General features: G+C 36.8%; 1 protein-coding gene across 6 annotated transcripts in view; it reads right to left on the bottom strand.

Annotated features, from left to right (window-relative positions):
- Rfx3 (regulatory factor X3) overlaps positions 1–24156 on the bottom strand; it is a 267617-nt gene extending 243461 nt beyond the window's left edge. For 2 of the 6 annotated variants that reach the window (XM_045150961.1, XM_045150972.1), the window contains exon 1: positions 23897–24156. Coding sequence is in view for 2 of the 6 variants with exons in the window: in XM_045150948.1 (XP_045006883.1) it covers positions 22666–22691 (26 nt within the window). In the remaining 4 variants the exon portion in view is untranslated. Of the gene's footprint in view, positions 1–22665; positions 22718–23515; positions 23582–23896 lie in introns of those variants that run through there. The other 4 variants (XM_045150983.1, XM_045150989.1, XM_045150948.1 and 1 more) reach the window with 4 other exon arrangements.
- Positions 24157–26142: the final 1986 nt, after the last annotated feature.

Here is a 26142-nt window from a genome sequence, read left to right as displayed (position 1 = left end):
CTTAAGAGGTTGGTTTTACCTTTAGCTGAAGCTGTGCATTTTCTAATCTGTTTAGGGCAGCTGTCAAGTAATCAGAGTAAGCAGTGCCATTTTAATAAGGACGTCTTTTAATGAAATGTAATAGGTCACAAATACCTAATTTCTGCTCCTTACTGTAATTGCTAGGCTTACTATAACTGCCACTTTAACAATCTTTGCCAAATGCTGACACAAAAGATGAACAAATCAAGGGCATTAGCATGTGTGTATATTTACAGCTTACTGCTGTCAAAGGCTGTAGCTACACTCTCAACTCCAACAGCTATATGAAGAGGATCTCTTTCTTCTGATAGAAGCATCCTGTTTCAGGTTGTGAATGTATTTTAATTAAGCTCCTTTTCATAGTTTCATTAGCAAGCACACACTAAAGGCTACAAAGAAGGCATGTTGAAAAGTTATAGCATGAAATTACATCTTTAGAAATATCACAGCTCCTTTACTATCAATAAGATCAAACATTTTATTTTTTATAAATTCACTTATATTACTTATTAGTTTGTGACTTCAAAAGTTATTTATGTACAAGTTAAAAAGCTTCTTTTGTATATACTTTTAAATTTACATAATGTTTTATTTGAATATCCACTTATATCACATTCATAATGCTAGAAGGAGATGATTCAAAGGAGCAGAATTCAAAAGGAAAAAAAGCATGAAACAGTAATTTTTTTGTCTCTTACTCTCTCTAAAATAAAAAATTAAAAAATATGTTTTTCTTTCTAATTTTAAAGTACATTAGGATTATTTGGCTACTATTCAAATTTAAGTTTATGACAAATTCTTTATAAAAATACTCTCCTAAAAACTTTAGATGATAATCCTTTTTATTGAGTATATTATTAAACAGTGGTTTTTAAATTGTGGTATTATAGCTATTTTTAATAACAAAAGTATGTACAAATAGTAGTAGTTTTATTAAAAGTTTGCACATTTTTAAAAAGCTGAGTTCCCCCAAATCAAACTAGCTTGCTGTGAAAAGAAAACCATGACAACTGTTTGTACCTCTTGCTTTATTATTACATCCGGCTTGGTCACTCTTAGAAATTCAATCTATTATGGTTGCTAGGAGTCTGTTGCTGTGCAACCTAAAAGGGTATGCTGTGCTTTCAGCTAAGCAGTGCTAATAAACCTGTAGGCTTCCCTCTATGGGGCTGACTAGTGTGTTTAAAGGGCTTAATACTTTGAAAGAGTGACTGGCCCACAATTCAAGACACATCCTATTAAAAACAAGTCACACTGAGAGAGATTTCTAACAAAAAGGACAAAATGCTAAACATATACAGATATTCAAAAATGTATCTTCAGAACAGCTAATTTGGTAAAACAAAGAGATTATGATCTACATTTCAATTATACTACCTACCATTTAAAGTTTTTCTTTCCATGTAGTCTTTTGAAATGTTATAATGGATATAAATTAGCTGAGAAATTAGGAAGGGGGGAGTACCATACTTGGTACATACTTACATTGGTTTTTAAAATCATATTTATAACTCCAAGAGAAACTTAAACAGAGGTCTAAAACTAGAAAGAATAAAATTATGAAAATAAAATTAGAAAATTTACTTTATTATAAAAGATAATTTTGCTTCTCTGTTCATCCCATTTGGTCAGTAATGATTTTACATTAATCCTCAAATCTATTCTATGCAAACATTCTATAGTTTTAAGAACTAAAACTGAATATGGCATCACTTGAAAAGAGAAACATGGAATCTATCAAAATTCTGCTACACAAATTTGTGAAGCACACTACAAAGTAACATAGATTAACGAAAGATTTTAACCTATGGACATCTTTAAAAGAGGTTACTGATTATTTGCTTATAGATAGGTAAGGATGGACTACTTACTGACAGGTTAGTGGACTACTCATACCTTTAAAGGAGACTATACTGACTTACTTGGTTATGGATGCTAGGTTTTTTTTCGAGTGCTCAAAGAAAATGACAAAGCTTCTACATATATAATAAATTATCAAAGATAATACAAGGAAGAATAATAAACACAATAACTATGAAAAATAAATCCAGAATTTTCCAATGATATTTTAGTGGTAACATTGCCTGCCTTTTTTTTTAAGTGAGAAATTAAATTTAAAAGAAATGAAGTTGGATACTTTATAGTTATGGCAAGCTGGACCCTTCCTTGTACCTGACTATTCTGAGTGGGGAGCACTTTAATCTGCCAACTGTACTACCTTATTCTTTTTGAATAAAATGGTTATCCTTTTCACTTGCTGCTTTTATTTCTTCTGTTACATACCACAGGAGCAGAGAAAAAGAAATTATTTCTCTCAAAGTACACAACAGAGTTGAGAACAGAGAAGCAACAGAGGAACGTGGAACAACTATCCAAAAGTGAAGGACAAAGAATCCAACGTTAAAGCGAGCTGAGGGAGGCTGAGAGGGACACAGGCAATGTCTGACCAAAGCACTCTGTGAGGAAGGTGGATGGGCTGACTATGAAGATGGAGAACTGATGCTGTTTGTAAATAAAGCCAGGCTAGGCAGAACAGTGCAAATGAGAAGTGGGGCAGAAAAAAATTATGAAAGTAGGCATATATTTTGAATGAGTACTGAAATGGGATATACAGAAAAAGTATGATTCATTTTACAAATGTGATGAAAAGGAAAAAGAACACAAATGAGAAAAAGCCAGTAATTTTGTACTCCTTGAGTCACTGTTACTTCCTAAGAAAGTGTGCAACAACTCATGAGTTATCTCTACTCATGGATGTGAGCAGACACTAAGGGTGTAGAAAAGTGATTTGTAACTTATAGACAACTTAATTTTCAAAGTAATCTGAATACTCCCGAATTCTCATACCTAATAAAATAATTTTAACTTAATTCTCATACTGCAGAGCATAATGTATGAAAATGTTTTTGAAATATTGATTCCTCAAACAAGACTAAAACACTGAAGACAGACATACTACATATACACACTCATAAAGTGATGAGGCCACATTCAACTTAGAAGTGTATTACTAACAAAGAATGCGCTAACAAAGGTGGTAACTTTTTATTAGTTAAATTAAATTATTCCAACTTGATCAGGAAAATGTGATCTAAGAAAAAAAGTTCTAAATTGAATACATTAATACTATCAAGCAGAATAAACTAAAAGATAATGAAGTCTAAAAAAAAACAGTGAGGGTAAATAGGCCAACTAGAAAGTGTTGTTTACTATCACTCACTACTCCTTTCCACAGGACTATCAAGCTGCAGGGTGAAGTATGGCATCCTTCAGCTCTACCTTAGACTGTGAAGCAACACAGAGTAATGTGCTCCTCTATGCAATTATTCCTTTTCCTTATACATTCCTTTTCTTTAATTTACATCACTCTACTGTATTTCATGACTAAATATCCATCTTCCTATTTTTATTTATAAAAATCAAAACACCTCAGTAAATGTGAAACAGAAGTGAGTTCCAATGCATTTTTACTTCAAAAATTCTTTAAGAAAGAACTGCAGGCTCTGATAATTCACATAGTTCTTGTTGGGTAATCAATGACTTACAGGTGAGAATTCTTTTTAGTATTCATCATACCTTAGTAACTATAAAGAGAAAGGGAAATCATTATCTGAAACATTAATACATCCTGTCTTTTATTCTGGCAGTACTGGGGGTTGAACCCAGGTTCTCCTTTTCTGTGAAAGCATGTTTCTTTATTTTGCTTATTCAAATTATTTCAGTGTTTTGCTTAGCAAAGGTCAAAAAGAACCTTTATGTACAAATATTTCTAACATTAAAATTTATAAAAATGAATGGCATAAACAACTATAATATCAGTTTAACATAGTTTACAACTTCTAAAATTTATAAAAACCACTTTCACTTTTTAAATACAATTTGTTTTTATATATTTAAAAACTTGATGAAGGCCAGGTGTGGTGGTACAAGCCGTTAATCCCAGTACTCAGGAGGCAAAGGTGGAGGATCACAAGGCAGAGAAGCATAAGGATTTCTGTGAGTTCCAGGCCACCCTGAGCCTAGATAGTGAATTCCAGATCAGCATGGATTATAGTGTGACCCTACTTCAAAAAGGAAAAAGAAAAAGAAACAAACTTTGATGGGGGACACTGTATCAATTCCTTTTGAAATTCATAATTGAGGACACTAAAACAGTATCTTAAAATATATCCCACAAATCCAAGGAATAATTAATTGTATCACATTATAAATTCAATCAATCCCAAAATTTTTGGTCTCAGACAAATACAAATAAAATCTTTAGAAAACAAATAAGCCACTTTAACAAAAAATATACTTTCCAATAGAACACTAGCAAATATTCTAGAAGTCTATACTAAATTTGAAAAATTATACTTAATTCAACTCAAAACCTAAAACCAGAAATATGAAAGTTCACAATTCAAAATCTTAAAGTTCGTGATAGAGAAACATATTCTTTCATGATTTTTTTTCATTCAACATCCAACCACAGTGTAGATAAACAATTTGCAAAACAGCAAAAGGGACTGACAAATGATCAGAGTGGAAACTGTGACTGAGCTGTGCTTTAGTGTCGGTTCTAAAGTGAACCAAGGGGAATAGGGAGGTAGGAAACAGAGAAGTCTGGCTGAAATGCCATTAGCCACAAATTATTAACTATGAAAGCACAGTGATGAACTGCCTTGTTTCATCATTATTCTCTTTATTATAAATATTCAATCTGTACTTAAAAACAGGGGAACAAGCATACATGTTGACTCAATTCTCTCCAAAGTCTCTAAGAACTTTTTATGTTTTCATCTACAAATGTGATTTATTTATTGGTGTTCTGTCAGAAATATCCAGGTATTCATGTTTCATAGTCTGGCCCACAGGTTGCTAAACTGTATGCACAGCTGACTCATATCACATACAAATGCCTGGACACATTTGCAAGTATAATTATTAAATTGGCCTTTAAGGATGAAAATCAGGATTAAAAATAAGTATGACATATATATTATTTAAGTTCCAACACAGAAAGGTAACTTTTGTTTTCAAGATTGCACAAAAAATATTTTAAATGATATAAAACTCATATTTATATTTATATGTTAAATATCTTTGTACCATTTGTGGAGTTTTCCAGTACAATAGCCTAAATATGCAACTATATGTACTCACAATGGATGACAGGCAAATAATGCTGAATATTTGGCAATGAAATGAAATGGAAAATATGATTTTGACATTAGCACACTGAAAATTTCACTCTAAAAATATCACAATGACAATTTATTTGTCAAAATAATGGAATGCAAGACAATTTTCCTCCATTAGTACCTTTTATTTATTGAAATAACCTTTCAATTGTCATTTTTGGCATATACAAAGTTTTATGAATAAATTTAACTCATAAGTAATGATTAAAGATGAGATGTGATAGCTATGCCATAGAAGCAATGACATTAAAAAGTTGAGAGGAACAGCATTTATATCATTGACTCCACTGTACCCAATGATTTGTTATCCAGTTTAAATTACCGACATGCAAATTGAGGGCATAACCAAATTACAGTCTGCTCAATTCTAATTTTGATTTGACTATGCATTATGATTTTTACAATTAATACCTCATACATGAATTCTGGTTACTTTAGATATAGCTTATGAGAATTACAAATGTTTCTAAAGAACCTTAAACCTTGATGCATAGTAGGCATGGAAGATTTAAATTTGAAAGTTTCTCAAGTAATTATTTCCTTTTCCTTATAAAAATTGAAGTTCCAGACGATGTACCTCAAAATCTATGTTTTTAGAGAAAGCATATAAATATGAAAACAGGGGGCAAATGGAAATGCAGAAAGTGATGTGAGAACAGATACTGATTTTATTTTTAAAACTTTTTAAATTTAATTTAATTTATTTGACAGAGAGAGAAAAAGGCAGCTACAGAAAGAGAGAGACAGAAGGAGAGAAAGAGAGAGAGGGGTGGGGGGAGAATGGGCATGTCAGGGCCTTTGGCCACTGTAAACAAACTCCAGGCACATATGCTACTTTCTGCATCTGGGTTACATGGGTCCTGGGGAACTGAACCTGGGTCCTTTGGCTTCACAGGCAAATGCCACAACTGCTCAGTCATCTATCCAGCCACAGATGCTGATTTTAAAAGACTAATAAGATCATAGGAATGCTAGCAGCCATCAAGGCATCAGTTATAAAGACACACTTGAAGAAACTTCAAAAGACCTACATCCTTTGTCTTTTTTCCAATATTATCTTATTTACTCTATCTGAAATTGTAGGTTCTCCACTTCTCTTACCTAACTTTCTCTATCCTTCTTTTCATCTTACTTTTCTCCATAACTTATAAACATGACTTATAACGCATATCAATTCATCCTTTCTCTTTCCTCACAAAGGAATGTGCACTCTTTCAGGACAGAGAAAAAAACAGTTTTGTCCATTGTTGTAACTCACACAGCAGTTAACTTCTTGACCCACACTGTACATGTCAGTAATTACTCAACAAATGCATGTATTAAAAAGGGTGGAAATGAACATATACAGTACAATTTGCTATATAAATTTTAGTTCCTCCTAAAATCTGAAAAGTTAAAATCACTTCACAATGAGTTGTAAATTAATAGAATACCTAAAGTGATATTTATTGTACTAGAAAAGGGTATTGTGTTTGATGCTGAGCTTAAAAAATTCTATTGTATAATTTTTTTGCCCTCCAGGAACTAACAAACAATTTGAAAAGATTAAACAATTGGGGTTTGGTAGATGGCTGAGTTCATAAGATGTCTTCCAGACAGCCATGAAGATCTGAGTTCAATTCCCTAGCATCCATGCTAAAAATAAATAAATAAATAAAATTGGGCAAGGTGATATGTGCCTATGGACCACTAGTCTAACCAAATCAGTGAAGTCCAGGTTCAGTGGGAGATGCATTTTCAAAAATGTGAAGAATAACTAAGGAAAATTTATGTCCTTCACATGTTCATTCATGTCCACACACAAAATAACATGTATACATATGTACATGAACATCACTCACATACACAAAAAATAAATTTATTAATGAATAACATCTAAATCAAAACAAAAAATGTAAATCACAATTCCCACTCAGTATCACAGATAGTAATAAAAGTAAGAATGGAGAGATGGTTTAGTGGTTAAGGACTAATGTCTGACTCTCCAGGTCCCATGTAAGGCAGCTGCACAAGGTGACACAAGAGCAACAGGTCACACAAACACACAAGGGGGCACATGTGTCTGGAGTTCCATTGCAGTGGCTAGAGGCCCTGGTGCCCCAACAATCTCATTCTCTCTCACGCGCATACTCACGCTCCTTCTCTCTCTCTCTCTCTCACACAGACGCACACACAGGCCAGTCTATTGGGATTGTCTAAATAAAAGTGTTGAACATGAACAGATCACATTAGGAGGCACTCTAATTTTAAAAGAGAGAAAAAGTATAGGATCCAAGCAGAGAAAAGAAAGAGAACAGAGTTTGAAAAGAATGAAAGATTTCAGGAGACTACCTAGGGTAGTCTCAGCAAATGTCATTTGATCACTGTGCCATAATAATGGGATCTTCCAAACAATCTGGTAAGGTAGGTTTATAAAACCTACTTCAAGGATGTTAAGTACTCTGCACAGCATTAAACTCCTAATCAGTAGCAGAGCTGGAATTCAAGCTCTGGACTCTTGATTTTACAGTCCATGCTTTTAACAAGGACAAATGCCATAAGCCAGGCCAGGCAGAAAAAGAAAGTTACAAAGCAAAGTGGCAAAATATGAATTTGAAATGGACATGAGAAAACAATCTTCCAAATGGCAAGGACTAAATAGTGTTGTGGCACTCTATGTGTGGCATTGAATGAGCCTTTCTTAAATTATTATGATAAATCTGCAGTGAGGAATCCTAAAAGGACTCTAACCTAAAGAAATTTAATACCCAATGGCTGGAGAGATGGCTTAACTGTAAAGTGGTTGCCTGTGAAACCTAAGGACCCATGTTCTACTCTCCAGGCCCCACATAAGCCAGACACAAAATGTGATGTGATGCAAGTGCACAAGGTTGCACATGTGCACAAAATGGTACACATTTCTGGAGTTCAATTACAGTGGCTAAAGGTCCTGGCACACCAATTCTCTCTCTCACTTTAAAAACAAAAAGGCCAGTCCTCCTGTGATTGCCAAAAAAGAAAGGATGAAAGAAAGAGAGGGAGAGAAAGGAAAGAGAGGGGAGGGGAAGGGAAAGGAGGGGAGGGGAAGGGTGGGACTACCCAAGCTATTTTTTTTTTATTTATACATATGAGAACAGTTTAGGCAAAAATTATTCAGAAAAATTTATATTAGGACTACTTTCCTATTGAGAATTTTTTTCTTTATACCCAACAAATACAGCAATCTAGTATTCAGATTCACTATTAATTCATTCTTTATGTTCAGATCTGAATTTAAGGCCAGTAAGTATTTAGTACTCTCTCCTCATCTGAATTGTACTTAAAACATTTATATTTTCTATTCTATCTTATGATGAGAAGATCAGAAAGACATATAGTGGTAAATTACTTAGCTCCCTCTCTCCTCAAATAACAAGATCACCAATTGGAAGCAAAACAACATAATACATTATGTTCTAAGTCTCTCCATTTACATGAACTAGCATTATTCTATATCAAAAAAAATAAGGAACTTTTGAGCAAAAATGCAAGAACAAGTAATATTTCATCATACCTTTGTTTACTGTATATCCTTTTTTTATTGAAGTTGAAGTTAAATCCAGTGGGAACAGTTTTACAAGAAGGTTTGTCTGTAGGGATTAACCTTGTTAAGAGCATATGACAAATGGTTTTTCCCCATAGGAAGCCTATTCCTATTTTATAAGAATGCATTCTTTTCAGATTTGGTACCACAAATTAGACTGCAGAGAAATTAAGTTATATGGGAAAGTTAAACTGTCATTTGCTTGGTGTCTCTTAGATGGGCTGTTTCAAATAATAGTGCTAATACTCAGACTGTTCATTTTTACCACAAAAAGGACAGAAAAAGTAAGTCCAAGCCTGAGCTCAAGATTTTACTTCTAGTTCTATATGCGGGAGCACAGGAAGTAATCCACCCTGTTGATAATTACTTATTCCTGTCATAGTCTCATACTATTAATCAGCTAACATCATCTTCCAAACACTCAAATTTTAAGAAAATAAGACTTCATAGGGCAGCATGGCTGCTGGCATTGCTTTTGGCTGCAATAGAATTAAGGGAAGTCTGCTCACATACTCCTTTTTTTGGTGCTACAGCACCTATAAGCACCTTGGCATGGTTCAGCTTGCACCACCCCATGTCAGAGGCCAGCTATTGACTTTTGTTCCACCATAGAGTAACCCACAAGAACAAATGCTTTTGTTTTTAAAATTAACAAATGGATTTTATAAAGCTCTTCAGAATAACAGTAGTTAACTTTACCTTCACTAAAAATTAAAGAGAAGAGCTAGAGCTATAGCTCAGCTGTACAGTAAGTACATGCTTAGCATGAGTGAGAGCCCTGGACTCCAGCACTAGCATTTAAAAAAGAACAAAAAAACCCTGAAGGTGTACATTCCAAGCCTGAGAGTTGTTCATGTTTATACATCAATGTTTATGACATACAAATGAGGATCAAGATGCAATTTTTTTGTTTGTTTTGTCGAGGCAAGGTATCATTCTAGCCCAGGCTGACCTGGAATCCACTATGTAGTCTCAGGCTGGCCTTGAATGCACATCCCCCAACTCATTTTTGTTTTTTGGTTTTTGGTTTTGTTTTTTTTTTTTTTTTTTTTGGTTTTTCGAGGTAGGGTCTCACTCTGGCTCAGGCTGACCTGGAATTCACTATGTAGTCTCAGGGTAGCCTTGAACTCTCTGTGATCCTCCTACCTCTGCCTCCCGAGTGCTGGGATTAAAGGCATGCACCACCACGCCTGGCTCCAACTCATTTTTAATACACAAAATCTAGCAAATGTGGTAATTCCCCTTAGTACACACCCTAATTAGGGTTTTAGAACATTTTTAAATCGTCCATAAATTTAAATTATCTATACAATTCTAAAGGAGAACAACTAAATGACCCATATAGCCAAAATTACAACTGGAAATAAAAATTATGTATTCAAACATGAATTAAGCCTACTTGCATTAAAAAATATACAGATCAAATTTTAACAAGAATTCTATACTCTAAAGGTGGCACATATGTGCTGTTTGCATTTAAGAAAAGTTTTGTACTAACTACAAAAGCAACAATGCTTGTCGATGTGAATAGTATGAAGTTCAACAGCCCAGCCCATTGATTTGTATGACACCTTACCATTGTGCAAGTCATTTAACCTTAGTTTCCTCATCAGTAAAGTAAGTGGAGAAGGGGAAGAGATTTCAACTTGATAACTTCAAAAGCACATCTCACAGTTTAAAAAAGAAAGTAGCCAGGCATGCTGGTGCACACCATTAATCCCAGCACTCACTCTGGAGGTTGACGTAGGAGGATCACCTTGAGTTTGAGGCTATGCTGAGGCTATATAGTAAATTCCAGGTCAGCCTGTGCTATAGGGAGACCCTAACTCAAAAAAACAAACCAAAAAAAAAAAAAAATTTGCTTCTAAAATAGAAACATCTTGATTATTTCTCCAGTAGAACTCTACATATTTATACTTAAAACCATTTATGATTATAGTATAAGACATTTTCACTCTGGCATCTTGACCATAGCTTCTGACTGCTCCTTTTATTTTGCTGTGCTAAGTGAGACATGGCAAAGGGACTGAGTAAAATGGCTGTAGAAAAGCTAAGTAGAGACAAAAGAACTTAAATTGTGCTGAAGAAAAAGGACATCCATTATCAAGTATTTAAGTCCCAAACCCAAAAGTTTGGCTAGTATCCAAGTAGGGTCAGGTTCTAAAATACCTTTATAAACCTTTGGATAAAACTCCCCTTCACACACAAAGACACAAAATTCTTGAAAATTACAGCATTAAGCTATTTCCTGTTACCTATTATTATCCTCCCATCAGAAAAACCTGGGTTTTTAATTAGATGACATAACATACTAAGTCAAATTTAACCAAAAAAAAACCTTCTAAAGGTTGATCAGAATAAGAAACACCTGAGTTTTTGTTGATACTATTTAGAATAAAACACAAAAAAAAACAAATGGAATTATATGGTAAGTATGCAGTATGTAAAAGCACAGAAAAGATTACTTTAAGATTAACTTTAAGATAATATTGTATTTAATTACATAACTAAATTTGTAAATATAGCTATAGTTAACATATATAACCTGTGATATTTTGTTTGCAAGGCTATATTTATTTTTGTATTATTGTTTAGTTCATTCAATTTTTTTGTTTCCTTTTGGAGGGCTATAGTTGTGGATCAGACATAAGGTTTTTCTTTTCTTTTCAAAATACTCCTTAAAACCCAGAAGAAGAAGGAGAAGGAGGAGGAGGAGGAGGAAGAGGAAGAAGAAGGAGGAAGAGGAGGAGGAGGTAGAAGAAAAAAAAAGAAATTTAAGCCATTTCAGAATCTCTAAATTAACCATAAATAGTATTGAACCAAATACTAACTGATGTAAACCCTTTATTAAAACTAAAGGACTTTTATTTAAAACTGAAAGCTTAAAAACTGGCATATGCAATTACTTTTAGATCTCTACTAGCTTTTTTTTTTTTAAGTTATTTTTGAATCAAATACAATTTACTAAACATGGAACACTGGGATTCACACACAGCTCCTGAAGTGACCCCTCTGTTTTTCTCTTCTGTACTACCACTGGTCATCTCCTAGTGTTTCCAATTACAAGATCCTTCTACAACTTAAACTTAGCTTCATTTAAAAAATCTCTTCAGGGCTGGAGAGATGGCTTAGCAGTTAAGCGCTTGCCTGTGAAGCCTAAGAACCCTGGTTCGAGGTTCAGTTCCCCAGGACCCACGTTAGCGAGATGCACAAGGGGTACATGCATCTGGAGTTCATTTGCAGTGACTGGAGGGCCTGGCATACCCATTCACTCTCTCTCTGCCTCTTTCTCTCTCTCTCTGTCGCTCCCAAATAAATAAATAAAAATGAAGAAAAATAAATAAATAAATAAAAATCTCTTCAGATTAAGGCATGGGATACCATCTGTGGGCATTCTTCAAGGATCAATAAACCACCAAAAAAAAAAAGAAAGAAAGAAAGAGAGAAACAAAGATTAGTGAACCAAAAGATAAACTAGAATTTCCAAAGTGCATACATAATGTGTATTTGGGAAATTCCAAACAACAATGTAAATTAACCAAAACCTAATTTAATACAGAGGCTTACATAATGTAAGAAAGAAATCTTTACTTCTAATTTTATCCAGAGCTGTAACAAGGAGGTGAGTAGAATATCAGAATTACCAAAAGTCTCACAAATCACTGTCCTCTTCATGTGCAGTCCATTGTCATTTGCAAGTTTGTTTATTTTTTAACTCCAAAAGCATGTTCAAGCAAATCAATCCAAACCAAAATATTAACTTCGCTTTCAAAATTCAAAAATAAAAGAATCTTACCTCAATTCTAAGACATACGGCTCTTAGATCTTTGCTAAGGTAAAAATCTAGGTGAGGATGTGAGCTGGGATCCCCAGAACCCATGTAAATACCAAATGCAGGAGCAGACATGTCTGTAATCCCAGACAGCGTATAGTGGGAGGCAGAGACAGGAAATTCACAGAAGTCTTTTAGGTCATCTAGTCTGATGTATTCAACAATGAACAAGAGACCCTGCCTCATATAAAGTGAACAGCAAACACAAGCACTCGGGTTACCCTCTAACTTTCTCATATATGCTGTGACATGTACATGCCTGCATTCATGTAGAAACATACACATAAGTTACAAATAAACATCTATCAAACAGTTCTACTCATTCAATATTATTTAAAAGGTTTTATTTAAATTTTCAAAACTTAGCAGACTTCTCAAGCACAAAGAAGAGATGAAATGTTAACCCAGCAGCAAAATCTTAACTTACTGCAATGTACTGAAATTATACTTTTGTATTTAATTCATTTCCCAAACTCAAGTTCTTTACTAAGTCAAATAGCCTCTAAGTATCATTTCATAATGTGTAACACTGTTAGAAATTGTTCACAGCATCACAGGAAGGTCATTTATAGAACTTATTCAAATATTTCCCCTAGTTTTCTTTGCCTCAAGAATACAGCACTGAGGTGGAAATGCTCAACGTTCCTAATATGACCCAAGATATGTATAATGCAAAAAAACAGTGAACAAAAAACAATAATGATAAAAGCTGCATAGCACCATGTAAAACGTACATTTAAAATATCTAATTATATACACATGAACACATATATACAAGCACCACATCTAAACTCCATTTTTATAAGCAGTCTGAAAATGGAATGTGGTAAAACAAAAAAAATCAGTTTATCTGATCTTCCATGTATTAATTTATGTTAAGTTTTCACCATAGCACATTAAAATACATATTGTATGTACACTAAAGCTGTACAGGTAATTTCCAACTTACTAGTATAATAAGTGTTCATGAGTTAATGACCCTGAGGCAGACACTTCTCAAAACTCATTTCCAAGACTACATACAGACATAATCACAAAATGATTAAGTAAAAGCTTGCTCTTACAGGTTATACTCCCACTTTGAAATACCAGCATATTCTCTCCAACGAGAGGAAAATCCTAGGTTTTATTGTCAAAAATGTATTCATAAAAACATCTATCTAGAGGAAATTATAAGGAGGTAAATGAAGAAATCAGTTTCAAACAGAATGTGCATGAATACGCCTATAATCCTATCACTCTGGATGTAAAAAGAAGATCACAACTCCAAGGTCATCATCAGCTACAAAGCAAGTTGGGAGTCCAGCCTGGGCTACATGTAACACTGTCTCAAAAAGAAAAGGAAATCAGTTATGTATGAAATAGATTTTCTCACCATTCCTTTATTTTATCCTTACCTTTTAAAATCTGTGCATGCCTAAAGCACAATGCTGGCTGTCAAAAGAGTATTTTATATCCACTAATGTACTAATGAATAGACAAATCAGACAACACAGTCTTTAAGAGAACTGAATTATTTAATGAAATGTAATAAACATGCATTTAAGTGATAGAATGACTGTCCTTGCAAAAGTATCTGTGCTCTCTTCAACACTGCAGCACAGAAGGAATATTGGATTGCTCTAGTCACTTTCATCTCCTGCCTCTGCACTTCCCTAACCCCCACCACTAACTTCTACCCCTACCAAAATTACATAATACATAAAAATGAACAGATAGGCATATATAAAAAAATGGTATTCCACAACATAATATGACTTCTAAATGCATTTGCTTCTTTCTGCCCACCCACCTCCATCAAGTAACCTCTCCCACTCCTCTACAAATAAAGCACTGAAGAAAAAGTTTTTCTTTGAGACACGATCACTTTGTAGGTCAGGCTAGCCTCCAACTTGTAATCCTCCTGCCTCAGCCTACCAAGGGCTGCAGTTACAAACATGCACCACTGTACACAGCTTGAAGAAACCTAACTAACAAGCACAGTCTCTGAAAAGATTTGACATATTCAGACAAAGTACACTATGAAGATATTCTAAAGAGAAAAGTGTTATTAAAATATAAACACATGTTATGAAGCATAAAAATTTGAATGCAGGGACTAGAGAGACAGCTTAGCAGTTAAGGCACTTGCCTGCAAAGCCAAAGGACCCAGGTTTGGTTCACCAGGACCCACTTAAGCCAGATACACAAGGTGGCACATGTGTCTGGAGTTCGTCTACAGCAGCTGAAGGCCCTGGCATGCCCAATTCTCTCTCCCTCGATGTGTCACCCTCTCTCTCTTTCTCTCTCTCAAATAAATAAATAAAGTTTCTTTAAAATATTTTTAATTTTTTTAAAATCTGAATGCAATTCAGACACATGCATATGGTTGCATTAATCAATTATAATAACAAAAATACAAACTCTCAAATCTCTCATACTCTTCTCTACAGATTGGTAAGAGTTACAATACAGAATATATGATTTGCCCTAAACATATACAAAAATGCTTTTTCCCTTAGTGACTGCCTTCCAGGCACCCACACCATCTACATGCCTATTCACAAACTGGGGATTAAGTCCTGTTTTAAGTATCTTACTAATAAGCAACAGGCAAGATCCCCAACTACAAGACACTTATCTGACACATATCCTCAGAAGAGCTAGCTCCAGAAGGAGCTCAAGCTGTAAGGCTCAGCTAAGTGGGTGAAGAAATCAGGGCACTTGGTCACTGCTCTCTGAAGGAGCCACTGGAATGGATATGACAATTAGACTACAGCTGGGATCTGTTTTCATGCTTTGGTGCTCTTATCAGAAGAAGCCAAAGGCAAGTAACATGCTGGCCTTTGAGACCCTAGTAAAAGCATACACCAGGGCTGGAGAGATGGCTTAGCGGTTAAGCGCTTGCCTGTGAAACCTAAGGACCCCGGTTCGAGGCTCGGTTCCCCAGGTCCCACGTTGGCCAGATGCACAGGGGGGCGCACGCGTCTGGAGTTCGTTTGCAGAGGCTGGAAGCCCTGGCGCACCCATTCTCTCTCTCCCTCTATCTGTCTTTCTCTCTGTGTCTGTCGCTCTCAAATAAATAAATAAATAATTTAAAAAAAAAAAAAGCACACACCAATTCCTGGACCCATGTCAGGATGTTTCTGGCCTCCTAGTGCTAATTTTGACATAGAATCACAGACTATTACTGGTAGAAATAATTTGGAGATCACATAGTCACACTGTTTTACAGATGGATAACTGAGTACCTCTGCCCTTCCCTTTACCTTCCTTAGGCTTGCAGGATTAAAGTCCCTTTCTTTCTCAATCTAGTCACTTTCTTCTGTCATCTCTGAATGTATCTGTCTTCTCTCATTAATTATTGTACTTTTATTTTCAGGTCTGCTTCTTCATTGTTTTAATCTTCCTGGAAAGCTCTGATAGCATATACCCATTTTTGCCTAAGAGGAAACACCAAGAACCTCTGGGAATTTTTGATCAGGCTCTATAAAACAATGGCAAGCAGTATGGACTGGTTGTAACTGCTGCCATAAAAGAAGGGTACTGAAATTAAGAGTCATCAAAAGTACAGGCAACTGCATAAACACAGTAATTTAAATTCAGCCAGAGATTTAACCCTTAAGTTCTTCTCGAGAAGGCAGATCAAACCCAGGGATTGGAAATCTTTTGAACAAAAATTACATTCAGGTTACATTATTAGCGAAATAAAGTTATATTTCTATTGAAGAAGACAGAAAGATAGAAACTTTAGGAAAATAGATGTTTGGAAGTGTTATATTCTGCTCGTGTCAGTAACATTTCATAGTCCTTCTTCCAAGATTCCTTTAAAAACGTAAACGTGAGCTTGTAGGTCCCATACACAGGATGCAGAGGATCAAGGCCAGCTTATACTGAGACCCTGTCTCTAAAAGTAAGAGAGCGTGTGTGTGTATGTGTGTGTGTGTGTGGGTGTGTGTGTGTATGTGTGTCACAATCACTGACAAAAAGATGTATAAGAGATAACTGAAAGCAGTCTAATTTATATTCTGGGGCTAATTAGCTATAAAATAATATAAAAGGTCCAAGTAATTACTGAACAATGAGAAACGCAGTTCCAGAAAAAAAAGAAAAGATAGCATGTAATTTTTTTTCGATTGGAATAAATACACCATATTTCCAGGTTGGGAATTTTTTTTCTTTTTTCTTTCTCCAGGCAAGGTCTCTCACTCCAGGTGAAGCTAGTGTGAAACTCTAACAAGTTGGCCTCATACCCATGGTGATCCTCCTACCTGAGCCTACCCAAGTACAGGGATTAAAGGCATGTACTACCACAACCATCTTGAGGATGCTTTAAATCACTTTAAAATGAAAAAAAAAAAAAAGGTTTCATTCTTATTCAAATTGCTCAAAAATAAAAATATAGCACATTATTGAACAACTTTAGTTATGGCAGCCAACTTGAAAATGTTACTTGAAACATTTTTAACATCTAAAAAAAGAGACACAAATACAGCATTTTGGGGTTGTAACTTCATATTATATGTTATGCCAGATAATGTTCCAAAGTTACTTTACAACTCAAGTGCAAGTTAGCAAAGTATCCTAAATTTCTCAGTTGTACACAAATATATAAGCAATAATTGCATACATTTTTACCCCTAAATTTTAAGCATGAATTCACATGTAAAAACTATTTTTAAAACTCATTGTTTTCATTATATAATGACTCCATTTAAGCATGATGGAGCTACAGATGTTTTCATATGCATTTCTGTATAACATGTAACAAGAAAAATACAAAGTGGACAAAGAAAGGGTCAATGGGAATTAAGAGATAATGAAATATTATCATTAGTCCTTAATACAAAACATCTAGAAAAGGAAAGTTATATAAACTTAGTAAACACTATTATAAGGCTACAGAATAAAAGTAAAAAATGAGTTTGGATGAGCTTTTTGCATTTGTATGTGTGTGCATGGAAGCCAGAGGACAATCTCAGGGGCATCCTCAGGAGCACCATGTACTTCCTTTGAGACAAGAGCTCTCAATGGCCTGAAGCTCACAAGTTAGGCCAGTCTGGCTGGCCAATCAGTCCCAAGGATCCTCATGTCTCTGCCTCCCCAGCTTCTTACAACTAATACTAAAAGGGCACTCCATCTCACTTGCCATGTTACTTGGATCCAACATAGATCCTCATGCTTGCAAGGCAAGCACTACACTGAATCAGCTATCTCCCCAATCCCTGAACTAGCATTCTTTTAGTTCAGTGTGGTAATAGGACTAGTTATAAAATGGTAATCCAAACCTGGAATTGATAGCTTTATAGCTTTGCTTTATTTTTAGAAGTAGGCAATGACAGTACATTAGTGGACGGTCTTTCAAACACTTCAGTCCATGGAAAAGAGATGGTTAAAGGGTCATAGCTAAATGATTCTTTGGTGGCAAAAAAAAATATTAGGTATCTTCTCAGCATTTCTGAATAGAATCAGCCATTATGCACTGAGCATGTATTCTAAGACTGCCCTACACACAGTTCATGAACTTATCGCTTTCTTTTAAGCGATAAGTTCAGAAGATAAGCAGAATTGATCCCAATTTTACAAATGAAAAAACTGAATCTATGGTGAAAGTAAATAATATGTACAAGGTCATACTAATAAGAGTATCTAAAATTTGACTCTAAAGCCTACTTTCTTAGCTTATAATACATTACTCCAACAATTTGGTTTTTTAACTCTGTCATTAACTATAATTCATACTTTGGTATGAAACATAAAATCTAAAATGTAATTTTTAATATCTAGTTTTATTTATTTGAAAGATACATATACACATGTATATACATATGTATATACACATACATACATATATATACATATAAATATACATATACATATATATACAGAGAGAGAAGGAGAGAAAGAGAGAGAGAGAGAATAGGCATGCCAGGGCTTCCAACCAATGCAAACAAACTCCAGACGCATGTGCATCTGGCTTACGTGGGTCCTAGGGAATTGAACCTGGGTCCTTTGGCTTTGAAGGCAAACACCTGAACCTCTAATGTAAAATTTTTAATATATCTGAATATATGTCTAAAACTCAGTGGCCTAAACTGACAAGCTACGGGATTTTTTTAAGACCAATACCAAAACTATTTTAGTTAAGCCCAGTAGATTTTAAAATATTGCTACTTTCTGTTGATGTTTGGAGGTAGATACTGTTGTTCCTGCACTCGCCACTGAGTACACACAGCTTGTAAAAGCAGAATCAATGATGTAAGCCATCAAAAAATTGAATTCAACATTTTAAAGAAAAATGTCTTTTCCTAAACAAATATTCAGCTACATAAAGCCAATTCCAGTTTAGAAGCACATGGCACAGAATACAGCAGAGAATCTAAAAGTTTTCTGATAATAACCAATTTATAAAGTCAACTAGACTACTCTTAGAGCATGCAGTAGGAATTAAACTTTTCAGATGTTTGATATTTTATTATTATTGATAAATTAGCCTGGTAACTAATGTATACTTTATATTTATTTATTTATATTTATTTATTTATATTTATACTTTCCAGGTGTGGGTCATTTTTTTAGGTTATACCATAAAAGTATATTATTCTATACAAAAATACTAAAGGAATGAAAATATATAGATATGTGTGAATAATATTAAATAAGATATTATAAGAATTAATATATTTTAATAAAATTACCAAATATTATATATTCTCAAGTTCCACTAAATTTCTAAGATAAAGATAGAAATATTCGCATAAGATGGCCAATACATATGCTCATAGGAATACATGCTGATAAGACTATATAATGATACCCATCTTGATACTGTTATACCATGCTAACAATCCATATGATAAGTATACACACAAGCTTTCATTTAAAGCTGCCAACTAAGGCAGTATATTAAATGTTAAAACTCCGTGGAAATAAGATCATATGCTTGAATTCATATATTAAAGTTTTTTCTTTAAATGAAAGTTCTAATCAAGACAAATTTTTAGTGAGAATATTATGTTTCAAATAGCACAGCACCCTCTGGTGCATCTCTTATAAGATACATAAAATTCCCACACAGAAAGGATAAAATCATAAACTAAAAATAAATTTTAAATAGCAGTTGGTTGATATTTTTATTAATGCCAGTCCATAAGTAAAACATACTTAAAACTATTTGTAAAGGTCAATATAAATATTAAGGCATCAAGTGAAATAAGTCATGGAAGTATTTTAATATTATAATATCGGGCAAAAAAAAAGCAACACCTGTTTCCAACATAACTCTCAAATTAAATATTAATTAAATACTGTACAAAAAATTCTTTTAAGTATGGGATAGTGGAAGTTTTCTTGTTATATTAGCTAAATTTTACTTTCTTTTAATCCCCTTTTTTTTGCTTTAGATATATTTGACTCAAGTATGAAAAGCTTTCCTATATACCCTTTCTGAATTCAAACATAATTTATCCTTATTTGCAAGAATTGACATTTTGTAAATTAATATACAATTTCCATAGCTTGAAAATACAGTGGCATTCAGAAATAAAAGCTATGTGAATTGAACTAAAAGTCTAGAGAAGTTTAAAGACTAATAGTTTAAAAGTTTTGATTTAAAAAAATATCTCCTCCTAGGAAATAATTAACTCTAAAAGATCATACTACAAACTCAGAAGACGCCACCTGCTTTAGACAATCCTTTTGTGAACCCCTGGAAGTCCCAGCACAATGCAGTGAAAAATGAAAGTGACACCTGTTTAAAGCAGCCATCTGTCTCTAACAAGCTAAATTTAGTCAAATCCACTTAATCTTGGATTTCCAAAATATGGGAACACTATGCACCTGTGAATAGAGAACAATTTAAAATCCATTCGGTAATGTCAACTGGGAATATACACCAAAGAGTTAAAGGCAAATGATTTAGTAAGGGAAATTATTTTAAAGCAAATATATAAAGAATATTCAGCCAGCGGGCATGGTGGCGTACACCTTTAATCCCAGCACTCAGGAGGCAGTGGCAAGAGGATCACCATGTCAAGGCCACCGTGAGACAACATAATGAATTCCAGGTCAGCATGGGCTGGAGTGAGACCCTACCTCAAAAAAACCAAAATAATAAAATAAAATATTCGGCCAAATGCTTACCATAAAAACAACATAACAAGTAGACTTCATAATTTAAAAGCTGACTTATTTGTTATTATCATTTCTTTTACATGTTCTCATTATGGGACTACTCAGGAAAAAAAAAAAATTAACTCTTTCCACAATCTGATACTCCTACATCTATTTTAAACGCAGAGACACACACACTTTAAAACTTGAAATCTTCTTTAGTTAAAAGTTAGAGAAATATAAAATATTTACTTGTAAGTCTACAGAAAAGTATTAAGCATACCATATTGACATTTAAGCAAGATACAGATCTACCCTGGCTCATTCATTCTTGTTACATTTTAATGGTACAAAAATGAACCACAATGATTTTGTTTACAGTTTTTCTAAGCTGTTTGTTTAAAGTTTACAAAGTTGATAAACTATAAGCCTTCTGAGTACCTCTGTAGAATACAAGACCATATATAGTCCAGAAGAATATATTATTTTAGAAATCAGGTATAACTATATCCGTGTAATGAAAATGCAAAATGTCTAGAAATTCACTAGTTGATCATATACATGTAAAGTTACTATGCCTATATTCTACACTGTTTAATATAATTCAATGAAGAACAACTCAAAAAGACTGTGATACTCATTATAACACATACTGAATCATAGATATACAGCTGCTCACAACGAATTACTATTTAATACTTATAGTTTCAAAGTATGATCATTTTCACAGATTTCTCTTCACCTAAAAACCTAAAAATGACTAGCAATACATAATATAATCCTTCTTAGGAAAAACTATTACAGAATAAATGAAATAAATGTTAAGTATTATCTTTGTATCTAACTGTAAAAATCATTTGTTGCATTGCTAATTAGAAGTTAAATGATCCATAAGAATAATTTCATCTTATGAGAGCCCTAACGATGACTAACATCAATGTTATACCACATACAAACTTTGTTAAATAGGAAATGTAATTCAACTTGGGTTCTATTCGCAAATCAACTTGTAAACAAAAACGAATCTAAATTATACCAGGGAAATATGGTATAAGTATGATGAGTGAAATGATGCTAATATTCTTGGAGGATGCAAATAAGAATATTAACTCATGACATTTTAACATATATAATTTACTTAGTGGAAAAGTTACTATGTAAATAGCATGAGGCCTAAAACTATCCCAGACAGTAAAACTCCTTTTAGGTTCAGAGAGAATTATAGAACCCCAGAGCTTTGCCATCCAAAAGTGCTCAGGCATTTGACACTTACTGAACAGAAAAATGAAAAATACAAGTTAGTATTAGTGATATACAAGGAAAACAGGTTGGGTAAGGAATGAAGAATGCTAAAGAAGTCTGAGTGCTCAAAGAAGACTTCTTTCAGAACCAAGTATCAGCTTCATTTAAAATAGCAATCATAAGGAAAAGAAAAGTTTTTTTCAAACCCCCAACTCTTATTATACAAAATATTAGCCTTAATATTATAATTATCCAAAGTACTCACTGACCATCTTCAATACTAACTGTCACATTATTCAAAGGTTGTTCTGTCATTTAAATCAGTAAATGTTTGCTTTTAGATAATTTAAGCGGGTATTTAAAAAACCTGAAAACTGAATTAGAAATTTCAATATGTGCAATTGTAATAGTACATTATGCATTATGTTTGTTTTAGCACAACTTCATTATCAAGGTTTTTTTTAAACTGATGATCAATTAAAAGTTAGACTGGAAAAATGAGCAAAAATAAGGGATCAGTGAGTCCAGATTGGCTCTAATTAAAAACACTATGACTTAAGGACTAGTAAGCATTCAAATCTATAAACAAAATAGTAATTTCTCAAAAGAAGTATTTTTAAAAGTTCTCTCTTGAGCATGTTTAAGTCACTGACCGAAGAAAAAAGTAAACAAAAAGAATATGTTAAGTACACACAAACCTAAATCTTAACCAAAAGAAAGAGAAATATACACACGTTTCAAGTTGAGAAGCTTCATACATTCTTTATGAACAACTTGACTTCAATTTCAACTCTCAAAGGGAAAAGAACAGAGATGAAGAAACTCTTCAAGTACCATAACTGTCACAAATAACATTGGGAACTGCGTTCTCACAAAGCTTCCTTATGTCCTCTCTTGCTCATCACACACAAAGTCTCAAAACCACAATGAAAATTGTTAACACTCTCCTGCGGGGAGGGAGGCTCATCAAAGTGAAATGGAACCTCACCACTACCCCTCCCATCACCACAAGAAGGATAAAGCACTGTCAGTAACTCTACTAACCCAAGTACCACAGATGCCCTGCATCCGGTGTAAATCACAAGCGCACCACACACTGTAGGGGGGGAGGAGGAGGGGGGGGGACACTGAAGACTTAAAAAAAAAAACCTCACAGTGCAGTGGAGAGCCCGGGAGAAGGAAGAGGGCCCCTGGTTGCAATGTGTGTGCAAAAGGTGGGGGGGGGGACGTGGTGGGGAGTACTGAATGGATATTAACACTGTTTGCTGCACAAAGAAAATACAGTTTTAAAGGAAAAAGATCATGAAGGTGGCGATGGTGGAAGAAGAGCAGCCTATTCAGCAGCAGGCAAAGAGGGGCAAAAATGAAGGGAATAGGCGGTGGGAAAAGTTCACCGATGTACGATGATAAAAATAACAAAACCCCAAACAAGGCCCCACAAGTGAACCACAATTCACCACCTCTTGGGTCACCCTCTCTCTGCACACTGTGGTCTAATTCGATTTTGAAAGAAGCAAGAAACACATTAGAAAAGAAAATTAAAGAAAGAGAGAAAGAGAGAGAGAGAAGCCCTTCTGTCTTCACCTGACCCTCCTCCTCACCCAGACCTGGGGGTGTGGGGGGGGAGCTGAAGCATCCGCAGCGGGCAGCACCGGCTCCGGCTCCGGCCCGACTCCAGCCCCCCGAGCTCCCCGCTCCATCCCTGCAGCGCGGCGGCGAGGGCCGGGCGGCGGGCAGCGCGCGGCGCCCACACCCCCGACCCCGCCGGTGCGCGAGGTCCATTGTAAACAAGCCCGGGGGACCGAGCCCCTGGACGGCCGCCCCGCCGCAGCCCGGTGTCAGGAGTGAGACCCCCGCACAGCCACGCTCGCTGCTCGCACACACACGAACGCACACACACACACACACACACACACGCACGGACACACGCTTCCCACACACATGGAGAGACCGAAGAATATTCACCTTGGCTGTGGATTATTGTGGTGTTGTTGGTGGGTGATGGAGATGGTGGTGGGGAGGAGGAGGAGGAGGAGGAGGAAGAGGAGGAGGAGGAGGAGGAGAGGAGTAGTTGTTGTTGATGGGTAACAGTCGCCAGGACTACGGTGACTATGGCGCTTGATTCACAAGGCAACGGTTGCTATAACTCACAAAAGAGAGAGAGAGAGAGAGAGGGAGAGAGAGGGAGAGAGGGAGCGAGAGGGAGACACTCGCGCGGGGAGGGGTGGGGAGGGAGGAGGGCAGGAGGCGGGCCCGTGAGCGCCGGAAGGAGCGGGCTCGGCGGCCCTGACTGACAGCTCTGCGCCCGGGCGGCCGGCGGTCGGGAGGAAGGGATTCCGACGTGGGCTCTCCGAGAGGGGCGCTGAGACTTGACGCGGCTCGGGTCAGCGGGCGTCCTCCTCTCCGAGGTCCGCTACTACTCGCGGCCGGGAAGCACGCGGCACGAGGGGGGCACTTTGGGGTGACGGGGAGAGGGGTACAGTCTGAGAATCGGGAAGCCCCGGTGTCTGCAGCCAGCTCGATGCGGACGAGCTCCCGAGCCGCGAGAAGACCACCGCTAAGCCAGGGCAGGGGTGGGGACGGCCATCCCGAGCACTCGGTGGACACTCCAGCCGCGGCCGGGGAGAATCTACTTTGAAGTACGGAGCCCGCCCCCTTTCGCGTCATTTCCGGGGCGGGCCCGACGGAGGGCCCGGATGTGCGGCTACCACGGCTCTTCCCCACACCCCTCCCCACTTCCACCTCCAACGTCCCCCACGCTCCCGCGCCCCATCTGAAGCGCCGGGGGTGTTCCCCGGCCGCCCTAGCCTCTTGGCCTGGCCTTTCCCCAGACTGGCGGGCCTCGAGGGTCCGAGCTGCCCTGTCCCTCCGGTTTCGGCGCCCCAGCCTGCTCTCGCCTCCCGAGCCACGACTGGCTCCCGGAGCGCGGGCCGCCGGGCGTGAGCGAGCTGCGCCGCCGCCATCTTAGAGAAGGCGAGCCCGGGCGCTGCGCTGTGCGGGCCGGCCTCCCGCGCCCCTCGGCCTCGGCGGCGCCGCGTCCCGGCGTGTCCGGCCCTCCCTGCCCGCCCAGCGGACCGGAGAGGTCTTCCTTCACTCCCTACCTACGGGGCCGGGAGTAAGTGCTGACGAGCAGCTGGGGTTTGCCCTTCGGCAGGATGGGGTTCCCACGGTGGTCCCCGCGACGGAGGCCCGGCGGGCGGCCGGCGTAACCGACCTGCCGAGCTTCCCTTAGGGCACCACCGTCCACTGCCCGTCATTTTCGCCCCTTAAGTGTTCATCCCTCCAAAGTTGGCGGAAGGGATTTGAGCGCAGCCTGCATCCCGTTACTTGACCTCCTGTGAGTTTCCGTCTATGATAATGGGTTACTAGCGCGCGACCTGGTATCCCGAGCTCCTGAGGATAACGCTCAACTTCTCACACATCATGGTTCAACATATTGGTCCAGTTCTCCACACACCGGAGTCCACCAGGCACGTGCCCCCCGGCCCGCCAATACCCCAAATCTCCAACATTTGCAGCTAAGCAGCTTATCCGAGACAATAACATTTGGAAGTAGAGCCTTAGGAAGTCAGTTCTTCTGAGGCTTAATTTTTGCACCTGCAAATAAAGGATTTGGGACCGCATGTTTTCACCACTGCTCAAATAAGACTGAGCTCTATTTCTTTGCCCCTGACTTTTGTGCTGAGTGTTTTACATACATTATCTCATCTAATCCTGACAACAGCACTATTAGGTAGGTAATATTCTCAGTTTTGGAAAAACAAGCAGAGACTTGGAAGTAGTTTTTATTTTCCCTCTCTAGGCCATGAAGATACTAAGTAAAGACATTTTAGGAACCAACTGTCAGAACAATAGATGTAAGAGTAATACTATTTACTTCAGTAATGTCATGATGCACTGTAGATATTCTTAATGAGCTACAATGCAGTCGTGAACAGTGATACACACAGCCCTAAAGGTTTCATGACCCACGGGTCAAGACAAAAATAACAGTGTATTAACCAACAGCAGTTAAACTTCAAGTTGACAGTGTTCACTTATAACATTTACAGATGAACTCCACTTTCTACAAGGGTGAGTAGGACTGCTAGCTCACTGCATTTCTCTCAGTAGCTTTGCGATTTTTAGTCCTATTGTCTGTTATAGTTTGCCTGTCTCCACACTGTCAGCTGTTGCTCCTTACTGCTGTCAGTGAAAATAGCTGTATTATA

The sequence above is a fragment of the Jaculus jaculus genome, chromosome 1 (assembly GCF_020740685.1).
Source record: "Jaculus jaculus isolate mJacJac1 chromosome 1, mJacJac1.mat.Y.cur, whole genome shotgun sequence".
Lineage (NCBI taxonomy): Eukaryota > Metazoa > Chordata > Mammalia > Rodentia > Dipodidae > Jaculus > Jaculus jaculus.
The sequence above is the reverse complement of the archived record's forward strand: the minus strand, read 5'-3'. Positions and strand labels throughout refer to the sequence as shown.